Here is a 12,798-nt window from a genome sequence, read left to right as displayed (position 1 = left end):
ACCAGATTCTTGCACTACTTGATATCCATTTTTTTCGAAGTGATCAATTGCCATTTAATTTTTTTTTTTTATACCATTAGCTTAGTTTATACTCCTAATCCCACGTTTTATCCACTAAGGAAATCCATGGCCCCTAGTCTTGGTCGCACAGTAAAATAAAAAAGATAAAATGCTGAGGCACTTGGGCAGACGTTATGGTGTAAGTTTGTCCTCTTGTCCGTCTCATGTGTTTTTTTTTTTTTACTTTTTTTCAGGCCCGTGTCCTGTTAAACATCAATAGCCAGACGTTTAAACTATATAACCAATACCTTACTGCAATGGTGGGATGCCTTTGGACATCACAAGCCTTTACCCAGGACCCCCATCCACAGGGAATCAAAATGAGCCCAGAAGTCCTTGAAATGGCGGGTGTGGCATCCTATAAAAGGGCGTTCAACATTGTATTCCACCCGGCATTGATGGCTTTCTCCTTCTCATTTTTGCACCAGGTAAGCACGCTGACGCAACCCAACCCAGTGTATATATGAACAGTACGCTTGTGCACGCAAGGTCTCACACCTTTATGAAAGTGCAGGTACAGTGGAACCTTGGATTACGAGCATAATCCGTTCCAGGAGAATGCTTGAAATCCAAAGCACTCGCAAATCAAAGCGAGTTTCCCCGTAGAAGTCGATGGAAATGAAAATAATTTGCTCCACATTGACTTCTATGGCATGTAATACCGCATGTGGCCAGAGGTGGGGGGCACTGTAGAGACTCAGAAATACTCAGAGATCGTTCGGCTGCCCCGAAAAGGTTCGTAAACGCTCTGGAATATTTCCGATCAGCTCCGGCGCCTCCACACCTCTGGCCATACTACACACTGCAAAGGCTTGAATCCTGCTGGTTTTGCGAGACAACACTCGCAAACAGAGTCAGGATTTAAAAAAAAATATTGCTCGTATTGCAAAATGCTCGTTAACTGCGTTACTCGCAATCCAAGGTTCCACTGTATCGCCAACATTTTTCCCCCCTATAGAGTAGGGATGTTGGAACCCCTGCTAGTTTATTTATTTTTTTTGTCATTTGTATACCATTAGGAAATCTTCACTTCCTTTCTAAAGGAAGTCTGCAGGAAGTTGGATCTCCCAAATTGAGGACAATTCTCCTCTTAGACTGTTGTCCTTGGTACAGGTGTTGGAAGATTTCTCCTTTATTTTTAAAGCGGAATTTTACCCATAACAACTTGAAAAAAGTAATGTTCTTTAGCAAAGGAACATACATTCCACACTAAAAATTCTGCTATCAAACTCCACCCCTAGACGCCAATGGTATGCAAATATGTGGCCTATCGGCGGATGGTCCTTGGCACTGAGAGGCTGCATATTTGCATTCATTTGCAGACACAGCTGTGCCAAGAGCGTGCTCCCGCCACAGTTACCGGCGGCTAATAGAAAGCTCATGGATCGCTTTTTGCGATTGGGAGCTTTGCGATCATGTGACCGCAGTAACAGCATTTTCTTTTCTTTTTAGGGTGTCAACCACTTTAGTGTGTGCTGTGAATTGCCACCGGCATTGCTCCTGTTTCTTCTTGCTGGAGGCTGCCATTTTGCTGGAGCCCAGAGCCCCCTAAACAGCAGAAAATCATAAAGCGGAACTAAACCTATGGGTTTTGGGGCTTGTTCACGCCATATGTGCGTAAAAATTAATGGGAAAACCGCACAGGTTTCACTTGCAGAGATATCAGTTTTTATGTGCTGTATTCTAGTAATAAAGTTATGATTCCAGGTTCTACCTAGAAAAGACAGATTCTAGTTAGAGGTTATCACTGGTTCAGGTCCCCAAACCACCACCAAGCATGGCTGTAGAGTGGAGCATGCCCTGGCATGGGCCGATGGAAATACTCTATATGGAAAATTTGGGAAGAGTCCAGCTAAGGACAGGCAAGTCAGAAATTCACTTGTTTTAATGTGTGTTTTATTTTATTTTTCTCCACTTTTCTATAGAAACTTTCCAAAGAAGAAATGTTTCACCTCCGCCATCTTAAGGTAATACTTTACAAATGTCATCCAATCATAACTGTAACCCGACCTGAAAGAGAACCTGTAGAGTGGCCATTGCTTGACCATTTCCTAAGAATCCCAGTTTACCTGTCCATTAAGTTAGATTGCTAGGGATTGTTTTAATTTTACTAGATGTTGAGGAGGGGGAGAGCTAATGTGGTTCCCAAGTCTTAAAGGAGTTGTAAAGGTAAAAAAAAAAAATCCCTAAATAGCTTCCTTTACCTTAGTGCAGTCCTCCTTCACTTACCTCATCCTTCCATTTTGCTTTTAAATGTTCTTATTTCTTCTGATGAAATCCTCACTTTCTGTTCTTCTGTCTGTAACTCCACACCGTAATGCAAGGCTTTCTCCCTGGTGTGGAGAAAGCCTCTTGAGGGGGGAGGGGGCGAGCAGGACTGTCAGGACGCCCACTAACACACAGCTCCTTTCTCTATCTGCAAAGTAGAGAGTGTCCTGACACTCCTGCTCGCCCCCTCAAGAGGCTTTCTCCACACCAGGGAGAAAGCCTTGCATTACGGTGTGGAGTTACAGACAAAAGAACAGGAAGTGAGGATTTCTCAGAAGAAATAAGGACATTTAAAAGCAAAATGGAAGGATGAGGTAAGTGAAGGAGGACTGCACTAAGGTAAAGGAAGCTATTTAGGAAAATAAAATTTTACCTTTACAACCCCTTTAAGGTTTCTTGAGCCCCATCTTAATCCGACGATGTGCACAAGAGCCTCGGCTCTCCATCCTCATTGAGTGAGGCAATGGCTCCCACTGCTGTCAATCACAGCCAGTGTGCCAATGAGGAGAGGGAAGGCAGAGCCAAGCTGTGGCTCTGTGTGTGAATGGGCACGCCGAGCCGTGGCTCGGGAACGTGCCTTCGGCACCTGCTGAACAGCTTTTGCTGTGACACATCGCAGGAGAAGCGGTGCTTTGCGTGCCCTCTACTTGGAAGCAGAAGTAAAGAATCACGTGTGTGTGTGTGTGTATATATATGTGTGTGTATATATATATATATAATATATATATGTGTGTGTGTGTGTGTGTGTGTGTGTGTGTGTGTGTATATGTATAATTATATATATATGTGTATGTGGTTCTCAAAAAATTAGCATATTGTGATAAAGTTCATTATTTTCTGTAATGTACTGATAAACATTAGACTTTCATATATTTTAGATTCATTACACACAACTGAAGTAGTTCAAGCCTTTTATTGTTTTAATATTGATGATTTTGGCATACAGCTCATGAAAACCCCAAATTCCTATCTCAAAAAATTAGCATATCATGAAAAGGTTCTCTAAACGAGCTCTTAACCTAATCATCTGAATCAACTAATTAACTCTAAACACCTGAAAAAGATTCCTGAGGCTTTTAAAAACTCCCAGCCTGGTTCATTACTCCAAACCGCAATCATGGGTAAGACTGCCGACCTGACTGCTGTCCAGAAGGCCATCATTGACACCCTCAAGCAAGGGGGTAAGACACAGAAAGAAATTTCTGAACGAATAGGCTGTTCCCAGAGTGCTGTATCAAGGCACCTCAGTGGGAAGTCTGTGGGAAGGAAAAAGTGTGGCAGAAAACGCTGCACAACGAGAAGAGGTGACCGGACCCTGAGGAAGATTGTGGAGAAGGACCGATTCCAGACCTTGGGGGACCTGCGGAAGCCGTGGACTGAGTCTGGAGTAGAAACATCCAGTGCCACCGTGTACAGGCGTGTGCAGGAAATGGGCTACAGGTGCCGCATTCCCCAGGTCAAGCCACTTTTGAACCAGAAACAGCGGCAGAAGCGCCTGACCTGGGCTACAGAGAAGCAACACTGGACTGTTGCTCAGTGGTCCAAAGTACTTTTTTCGGATGAAAGCAAATTTTGCATGTCATTCGGTAATCAAGGTGCCAGAGTCTGGAGGAAGACTGGGGAGAGGGAAATGCCAAAATGCCTGAAGTCCAGTGTCAAGTACCCACAGTCAGTGATGGTCTGGGGTGCCATGTCAGCTGCTGGTGTTGGTCCACTGTGTTTTATCAAGGGCAGGGTGAATGCAGCTAGCTATCAGGAGATTTTGGAGCACTTCATGCTTCCATCTGCTGAAAAGCTTTATGGAGATGAAGATTTTATTTTTCAGCACGACCTGGCACCTGCTCACAGTGCCAAAACCACTGGTAAATGGTTTACTGACCATGGTATTACTGTGCTCAATTGGCCTGCCAACTCTCCTGACCTGACCCCCATAGAGAATCTGTGGGATATTGGGAAGAGAAAGTTGAGAGACGCAAGACCCAACACTCTGGATGAGCTTAAGGCCACTACCGAAGCGTCCTGGGCCTCCATAACACCTCAGCAGTGCCACAGGCTGATTGCCTCCATGCCACGCCGCATTGAAGCAGTCATTTCTGCAAAAGGATTCCCGACCAAGTATTGAGTGCATAACTGAACATAATTATTTGAAGGTTGACTTTTTTTTTTATTAAAAACACTTTTCTTTTATTGGTCGGATGAAAAATGCTAATTTTTTGAGATAGGAATTTTGGGTTTTCATGAGCTGTATGCCAAAATCATCAATATTAAAACAATACAAAGGCTTGAACTACTTCAGTTGTGTGTAATGAATCTAAAATATATGAAAGTCTAATGTTTATCAGTACATTACAGAAAATAATGAACTTTATCACAATATGCTAATTTTTTGAGAACCACCTGTGTGTATGTATGTATGTGTGTGTGTGTGTGTATATATATATATGTGTGTGTGTGTGTGTGTGTGTGTGTGTGTGTGTGTGTGTGTGTGTGTATATATATATATGTGTGTGTGTGTATGTATGTATGTATGTATGTATATATATATATATATGTATGTATGTATATATATATATATGTATGTATATATATATATATATATATATATACATACATATATATATATATATATATATATATATATATATATATATATATATACGCACACACACGTATGTGTGTATATAAATTATGTGATTCTGCGTGGCCCGCCCTGTAGCAGTAAATCTGTTATCGGGTGGTTGGCAAGTGGTTAAATAATAAAGTTTATACATTAGCTGCTCTGTGCACAGAGCGGCCCCCCAACCTCCTCTTTTTGGGTCTCCAGCTGGCACTCCTGCCTCCAGCGGTGCGCGCCTCTAGTGGCCACAATGGGAAGCAGCGTAAGGTAATGTCGTTTTTTTTTTTTTTTTTGCTGAGCCGAGCCAACCTGCCGCAGTAAAACTGCTGCAGCTGGTCGGCAAGTGGTTAAAAAAACAATCACTTTAAAGAGGACCTGTTCTGTGGAAGCTGTGCCTAATAATAAAAAACAAAAAACAAACAAGGGGCGAACAAAGGTCTAGTGGTAAATGTTGCCTGGTGTGACCTCAGTGCCACTCTGAGAAGTGAGTGCAGGGTGCTGTGGTGACACTCCCTCCAGGGTGCAGACCCACGACACCCTGCACAAAGATGAAGGCGTCATGACACTGGGCACCATTCAGCTCAGAAGAGAACCAACGCTTGCAGGGATGTCTGTGTGGAAGAGTACTGGAAAGGGGGTCCAGTATTACAACCAGAGTTGAGTTTTTATTATTTAAAACATTAAAATTAAATATGCAAAGTTTGGCTCTGAAAAATGTTACTTGTGATACGGTCTGTCAAATATATTCAGTATAGTGATTAGTATGAAGCAAAAATACATATTAAGACTTTATTTCTCTTTCGTTCATAGACGGACACAGCCTTCATTGACCTTAGGGTTATGCTTCTTCCTACCAGGAGATTTAGGCAGAATTCTACAGCACTTAAGGTGTTAAAAACTTTCCTTAATGCCGCTCCTCCCAGGGGGCGTGGCTCCCCCAGGCATAACCCACACCCTGCTTTAGCAGCCTCAGTTTGTTTTCTGCCTAACGACAGGAGGTCAAGGCTATCTCTGGAGTTCCTGGACTCTGGAGTTTTTTTCTGGCGATTTTTCTCGCTTTTTTTATTATTTTGTTCCTGCATTTTTGAATCCTGCGATTCTTCTATCAACAGCCGACTGGGTGACAGGCTGGGTCCTCGACTCTTGTAGTCCCCCCATGTTCGGCCTTCGAGCGTGTGCCGGCCCTCAGCTCAGCTTTGGGACGTCCACGACAGGCCCCATTGCTCCAGGGGCGGCCGGGGAACTTTGGTTCTAGGGCACACATATGACCGGTCTCTATGGCCTTGTCACAGTGTGTCTGGCCGACAGCCATGCCGTTTACGGACGTTGGTTCTGTCTGGGATACCTCCAGCCGGGTAGTCGCAGGACAGGTAAGTAGTGGCCCCTTACTCAGGTAAGTGGTCTGGCTGGTGGTTTCCCTGGGGAGGTCGACTGAGGGTCCGCCCTGCTTTCCTCTCTCCCCTTCCTCTCCCTCCTTCCCCTGACTGGGTAGTGGCTGTGAAGGGGGGCCTCCTGGGTTTTCTTTGTTACCACCGGGGCCCGTGTGTTGTTAGGGGGACTGTGTTGTTACTCTGGGGGGTGCTGCTGTGTGCTGCTGTGTTCTATGAGGTAATTTTTACCTCAGACAGCGGCCGTCTTGGAAATCTCCTTGGTAACGCTGTGATTCTTTTCTGAGGTAACAGACAAAGCAGTCAGTGCTGCTGTGTTCTATGAGGTAATTTTTACCTCAGACAGCGGCCGTCTTGGAAATCTCCTTGGTAACGATGTGATTCTTCCCTGAGATGACTCGGCACAGCCTCTGGTCAGTTTTAGTGCTGTTACAGTTTTAGTGCTGTGAATCTTCCATGAGGTGAATACACATCACAGTCAGCACATCAGAGCACACCTGAGGTTTTTCAGCTCCCTCTGCAGCTGGGTGGGGTGGTGAATACCGGGGGCCCCCATGCTCTGCAATAGCAGCAAGGAGGTGACCAGTGGGGTTTTTTGTCCTGCCTTGCAGGGTGGGTGACTCAGCGCTGACACTATGGAACTCAAGCTATGCCTGAGTTAACCCTTAACGCCCCTCCCCCTGCCACATCTGTTATGTTGGCTGTCCTGGGTTTCTTGCCAGGTTTGAAGCGGCTAGTGCCCGGATGGGGGGTAAAAAAGCGCCCCCTCCCTGAAGCCTGCTTCTGGGGATGACACAGAATCGCTGTTTTTTTCTGGTTCTGTTATGTCAGAGGCTGCGGGTTTTAACCCTTATGGATAGTGAGGATGACTCTGCTGCAGTCAGTTGCTGGCAAGAATTTGTTGGAGCTCTTGTTTCTGCGGTGCGTGAGACTCTAAAAATTGAGGATGTGGCGGAGACACCTCCGTGTCAGTACCAGCAGACTACCACGCATCGCTGAAGTGTTTCCTTGTGTTCCTTATTTGGACTATATGTTATACAAGGAATGGGATGCACCGCAAAAAGTTTGTCAAAAAACTTTGCAACCAGTTACCCCCTTGAGGGGGGCTTTAAAAAAAAAAAAAAAAAAAAAAAAAAAAAGTAGGTCTCTCCTCCGCCAGTGGACCCCCCTGTGTCCAGACTGCGCAAGGCCACCACATTGCCTGTGGAAGGGGCTCCTGCATTTCAGGATCCCGCTGATAGGAGAGTGGAGGCCGTGGCCCGCTCCCTATTCACGGTGGTGGGTTCGGCGGTGAGGCCGGCTCTGGCCGGGGCCCTGGCAGGCCCCGACTAAAAGGGCGAAGCTCCTGCTGCAGGAGCTGGAAGAAGGACCTCTAAGGTGGCCTTGGTGATCACCGTTAAGGGTGAACGGTCCTTTTGGGTCTTCCCTGACTGGCATCATTGAGGATGCCACAGGTGGTAAGCGCATGCTGTTCCCACGGTTTGGGAAGGGCTAGGGACCTCGCCCTGTGCAAGGACCCTCCTTGCCTACCTCCGAGCGTTTTTTCGCTCGCCCTGTGCGGTGGGGGTAGGTCTACATGGTGCTTGAATCCCCGCTGCGGGGTAGCAGCGCACCGGATACCGCATGCCTAACAAGTCTGCGGACATACCTGCTTCCGCCTGAAGGTCTGCTCCCGCCCGTGTCTCGGGTGGGAGACTGGCTTCGCATTGCGAAGTGTTTCCTTGGGGTACAAGATTGAGTTTCTCTCTTGTCTGCCACACAGGTTTTTTCCCTCCGGCTTCTGGCCTCCTCCGGATCGCCGGTTGACTCCGTCAGGGGCTGTCCAGGATCTTCTGGTCAGGGAAGTGATTGTGCCAGTTCCCTCGTTGGAACGGTCTCGGGGTTTTACTCCATTCTGTTTGTGTCCCCATGGAGGATGGGGCCCGGTCGATCCTGGGCCTCAAGTCCCTCGTTTTGTTTTGTCAGGTTTTTCTGGCATCCTTGGATGTCATGAACGTGTACCTGCATATCCTCAAACCACCAGAGATTCTGTGCTTTGCGGTCGGGGGGGACCATTTTCAATGGTGTCCTTCCCATTCGGCGGGTTTTCGCCAAGGTGCTCGTACCGATACTGGCCCGGCTGTGACAGCGGGGGTTTGTTATCATGGGATGTCTGGACGACATTCTCCTACGAGCTTCTTCGAGCTCTGCATTGGTGGAGCCGTGTCTATCACGTGTCAGGCTCTCCGAGTGTTCGGCTGGTTTCTGGATTGTCCTGAAATCAGGGTTGATTCCGTCTCAGGGATACCTGAGACTGGTCCTGGATTCCTCCGGGGCGGGAGTGTTTTTCTCCTAGCGGAAAAACTTCAGACTCTGCTATCTGCTGTGCAGCAGTTGCCGACCCAGAAGCGGTCATCTCTGCGATTCTGCAGGAAGGTTCTGGGTCAGTTGGTAGCCTCTTTCGAGGCGGTTCCGTATGCCCAATTCCACGCCAGGGTACTACGGAGGGAACTGCTGTCACGATGGGACTAGCTTCCGTCATCTCTGGATTACCAGATTCAGTTGAGTCATCTGATCATGTCTCCCCTGGTATGGTGGCTGGTGTTTCTGGTGCTTGGGGCCGGAAAGTCATTTTTCTGCAGGCCACTGGACAGTGGTCACGACGGATGCCAGCCTCTCCGGTTGGGAAGGGGCGCTTGGGGCACCCAGTCAGCCCAGGGGCACTGGACTCAGGTGGAGTCCTGCCTACTGATCAACGTTCTGGAGCTCCGAGCAATCAAGCTTTGCCTTACCAGGTGCTCCCTGGATCTACAGGGCCGACCGGTCAGGATCCTGTCCGATAACACCACGTCCGTGGCGTAGGTTGATCATCAGGGAGGCACACGGAGTTCTGTTGCAGCGACGGGGGTCGCGCGCATCCTTTCGGTGGGCCGAAGGGTCCGTTCCGGCTCTATCGGCCGGGTACATTCCGGGAATACGGAATTGGCTAGCCGACTACCTAAGTCGCACTGCACTGGGCCAAGGAGAGTGGTCTCTCCACCCGCAGGTGTTTCGGGGTCTGTGCCGAAAGTGGGGCACTCCGGACGTGGACCTTCTAGCGTCCCGTCTCTATATCGGTAGGTGCCACGGTTCGTGGCCAGGTTTAAGGACCCGTGGGCGGACGCGTCAGGCGCGTTGGTGGCTCCTTGGGGTCGCTGTCGCCTACTTTACACCTTCCCTCCTCGGAAGCTTCTTCCTCGCCTACTGCGCAGAGTAGAAGCTGTAGGGATTCTATCGGTCCTGATTGCCCCAGATTGGCCGCGTCGCTTCTGGTACGCGGACCAGGTGCGTCTGCTGGCAGACGCCCCCTAGCGTCTTCCCCTGGGAATTGATTTTCTGTTACAGGGTCCAATCTTCCACCCTGTTTCACAGCCACCGGCCTTAGCGGCGTGGCTGTTGAGAGCCAGGGGCTTAAGGACCGAGGCCTATTGGGCTCGGTGGTCTCTACCGTGCTGCCTGCACGGAGGTCTACCTCACGTAGGTTTTTTCCTCATACATGGAAGGCCTACTTCTCTGTGTGTGGGGAGATGAACTGGCACTCTCGTACATGCGTTGTGTACAGGATTCTGCTGTCTTTGCAGCAGGGAGTGGTTCAGGCTCTCGCCTTACATACGGTTAGGAGCCAGATTTCTGCTCTGGCTGTTTTTTACTTGCAGCGACCCTTGGCATAGCACTCCTGGGTGCGTGCGTTGGGTCAGGGGGTCTGGCAGGTGGCCCCTCCGGTGCGCCCTCCATTACCCCCATGGGACTTGAATTTAGTCCTTTCAGTGCTTCGGGATGCTCCCTTTGAGGACATTCGGGAGGTTTTTTGTTTTTATTGTCACAAAAGGTGATTTTATTTCTGGTAGCAATTACCTCGATCAGACGGGTGTCTGTCTGTTCTGGTGGCCTTGTCTTGCAAGGCTCCCTGCTTGGTCATCCGTAAGGATGAGGTGGTGCTGCGGCCGCAGCCGTTTTTCTCCCTAAGGTCGTTTCGGCCTTTCACTTGGATGTGGACATTGTTCTTCCATCCTTGTGTCCTCAGCCAAAGAACCCGAAGGAGGCCACTTTACATTCTTTGGATGTGGTTCGGGCCCTTCGAGTTTACTTGTCGGCGACAGCTCCGTTCCGGATGTCGGACTCGCTGTTCGTGTCTGTGTCCGGTCCCAGTAAGGGCCTGGCAGTTTCGTCGGCCACCATTTCCAGGTGGATCCGACGGATTGTGCTTCAGGCCTATGCCCTGAAGGGCGGGCGCCCCCCTTTCGGGTCATGGCGCATTCGACCAGGGCGATCGGGGCCTCTTGGGCTTTCCGACACCAAGCCTCTGTGTTACTGGTGTGTAAGGCTGCGACCTGGTCGTCGGTCCACGCTTTTTCAAAGTTTTATATGGTGGATGTGAGTGCATCTTCGGATCCCTCCATTGGCCGCAGGGTGTTACAGGCGGCAGTTTAAGGTTGGAGTTCCTCCGTTGAGTAACTCCGGTTTTTGTTTGGGGTGTAACCTGTTTTTGCTGTGTTATTTTTCCCACCCCTCGAATTTTTTTGACACTGCTTGGGGACGTCCCTAAGGTCAATGAAGGCTGTGTCCGTCTATGAACGAAAGAGAAAAAAGGATTTTTGTACTCACCGTAAAATCCATTTCTCTGAGTTCATAGACGGACACAGCACCCACCCCTCCTTTGTTTGTACTGCTTGTTACGAACTGAGGCTGCTAAAGCAGGGTGTGGGTTATGCCTGGGGGAGCCACGCCCCCTGGGAGGAGCAGCATGAAGGAAAGTTTTTAACACCTTAAGTGCTGTAGAATTCTGCCTAAATCTCCTGGTAGGAAGAAGCATAACCCTAAGGTCAATGAAGGCTGTGTCCGTCTATGAACTCAGAGAAATGGATTTTACGGTGAGTACAAAAATCCTTTTTTTTTATTTTTTTTCTCTCTTGCAGGGGCAGCGGTGGGATGACTACACACAATTTCTCTCCAATGAAGGTTTGACTGACTTAACCCGCTTTTTAGAGACAAGTGTAAATCGTGTGGGCTCCAAAAAGAAAGACACCAGCATCGAGTCTCAGTCCTAACAAGTGTTCTTTGGTTAGTCCTACACTCAATGGAAATAAACAGCAGATTCATGTAATTAAAAAGCTGAACTCCAGGCTGAAAATGTACACAGCTTTGTATTCATTAACCACTCGATCCTCCGGAAGATTTACCCCCCCCTCATGACCAGGCCATTTTTTGTCATACGACACTTTAACTGACAATTGCGCGGTCATGTAACGCTGCACCCAAATACATTTTTTATAACTTTTCCCCCCACATATTCCCCATTTTGGTGTTATTTGATCACCTCTGTTATTTTTTTGAGCTATAAGCAAAAAAAGGCCAACTATTTAAAAAAAAAAACTAAATCAAACATCTCCATTAAAAAAAATTGAAAAAATCTCTTCATAAATTTAGGCCAATATATATTCTACTACATATTTTTGGGGGAAAAAATCCCAATAAGGGTTAATCCATTGGTTTGCACAAAAGTTAGTGTCTTCATACTATGAGATATTTTTACCTTTTTTTTTACACGAGTAATGGCACGATTAGCTTCTTATAGCGTGACTGTGATATTGCAGCAGACATGATGCTGACCCTTTTTTTGGGGACCAGTGACGCTAATACAGTGATCAGTGCTAAAAAAAATATCTGCACTGTCATTGTACTAATGACACTGGCTGGGAAGGGGGGTTAACATCAGGGGCATTTAAAGGGTTAAATATGTGCCTAGCCAGTGTTTTATTATACTGTGGGAAATGCTTTTACTAGAAGAAGAGATGTTTTTTTTTTTCTTCCCTGCTTTGCAGGGACACAAAACCCTTCGCTCCTGTCCAAAGATTTACCTTGTTTACCATTGCAGTTCTGGCTCTCTGCCTAACGATCAACTGTAGCGCTGAAAATTAGCCTCCGCTAAGCGCCTGAAAACCACCTCCCATTCATTCAAGCTTGCGGGACGTCCTGAAAAGTCTGTATTTGGCACTCCCAAAACTGGAAGCGCCCGTAACGCAGGTGTTTTTAACCCCTTCTTGCTAACGGCCGAAAAGCAACACTAAAACGAGCGGCGCTAATGCAGCCTCGGCCCCCGGTGTGAAAGGGGTCTTACTGTCCAGTCACAGGGTAGGATGGGGATATGTAAGCATTTCCTGACCTGCAGCAAAGATAAATCAGGTCTCCTGCCCTGCCAGACAGCTCTGTGTTGTGTGACGGAGCTGCATCTCAAGACTGGATGGACAGAAATTTTAAATCTTTTGGACAAGTAACGCTTTTTTTTTTTTTTTTTTTAATATATGTATTTCATCTTTTGTATTTTTCAGTTTGCTTGGAGTTCAGCTTTAACATTGCTATGTTAATAATGTAAAATATATGTAAAATATATGCAAGTTACTATACAGTAGCTCTGGTATGTTAACTGGGTGTATATATACAACTGCT

General features: G+C 47.4%; 1 protein-coding gene across 1 annotated transcript in view; it reads left to right on the top strand.

Annotated features, from left to right (window-relative positions):
- CENPI (centromere protein I) overlaps positions 1 to 11,526 on the top strand; it is a 67,369-nt gene extending 55,843 nt beyond the window's left edge. The window contains exons 19-21 of the mRNA XM_040322796.1: positions 255 to 488; positions 1,986 to 2,027; positions 11,268 to 11,526. Coding sequence (XP_040178730.1) covers positions 255 to 488; positions 1,986 to 2,027; positions 11,268 to 11,399 — 408 coding nt within the window. The 3' untranslated portion in view covers positions 11,400 to 11,526. The remainder of the gene's footprint in view (positions 1 to 254; positions 489 to 1,985; positions 2,028 to 11,267) is intronic.
- The last annotated feature ends 1,272 nt before the right edge of the window (positions 11,527 to 12,798 follow it).

The sequence above is a fragment of the Rana temporaria genome, chromosome 9 (assembly GCF_905171775.1).
Source record: "Rana temporaria chromosome 9, aRanTem1.1, whole genome shotgun sequence".
NCBI lineage: Eukaryota > Metazoa > Chordata > Amphibia > Anura > Ranidae > Rana > Rana temporaria.
This window is presented reverse-complemented; position numbering and strand designations above follow the sequence as displayed.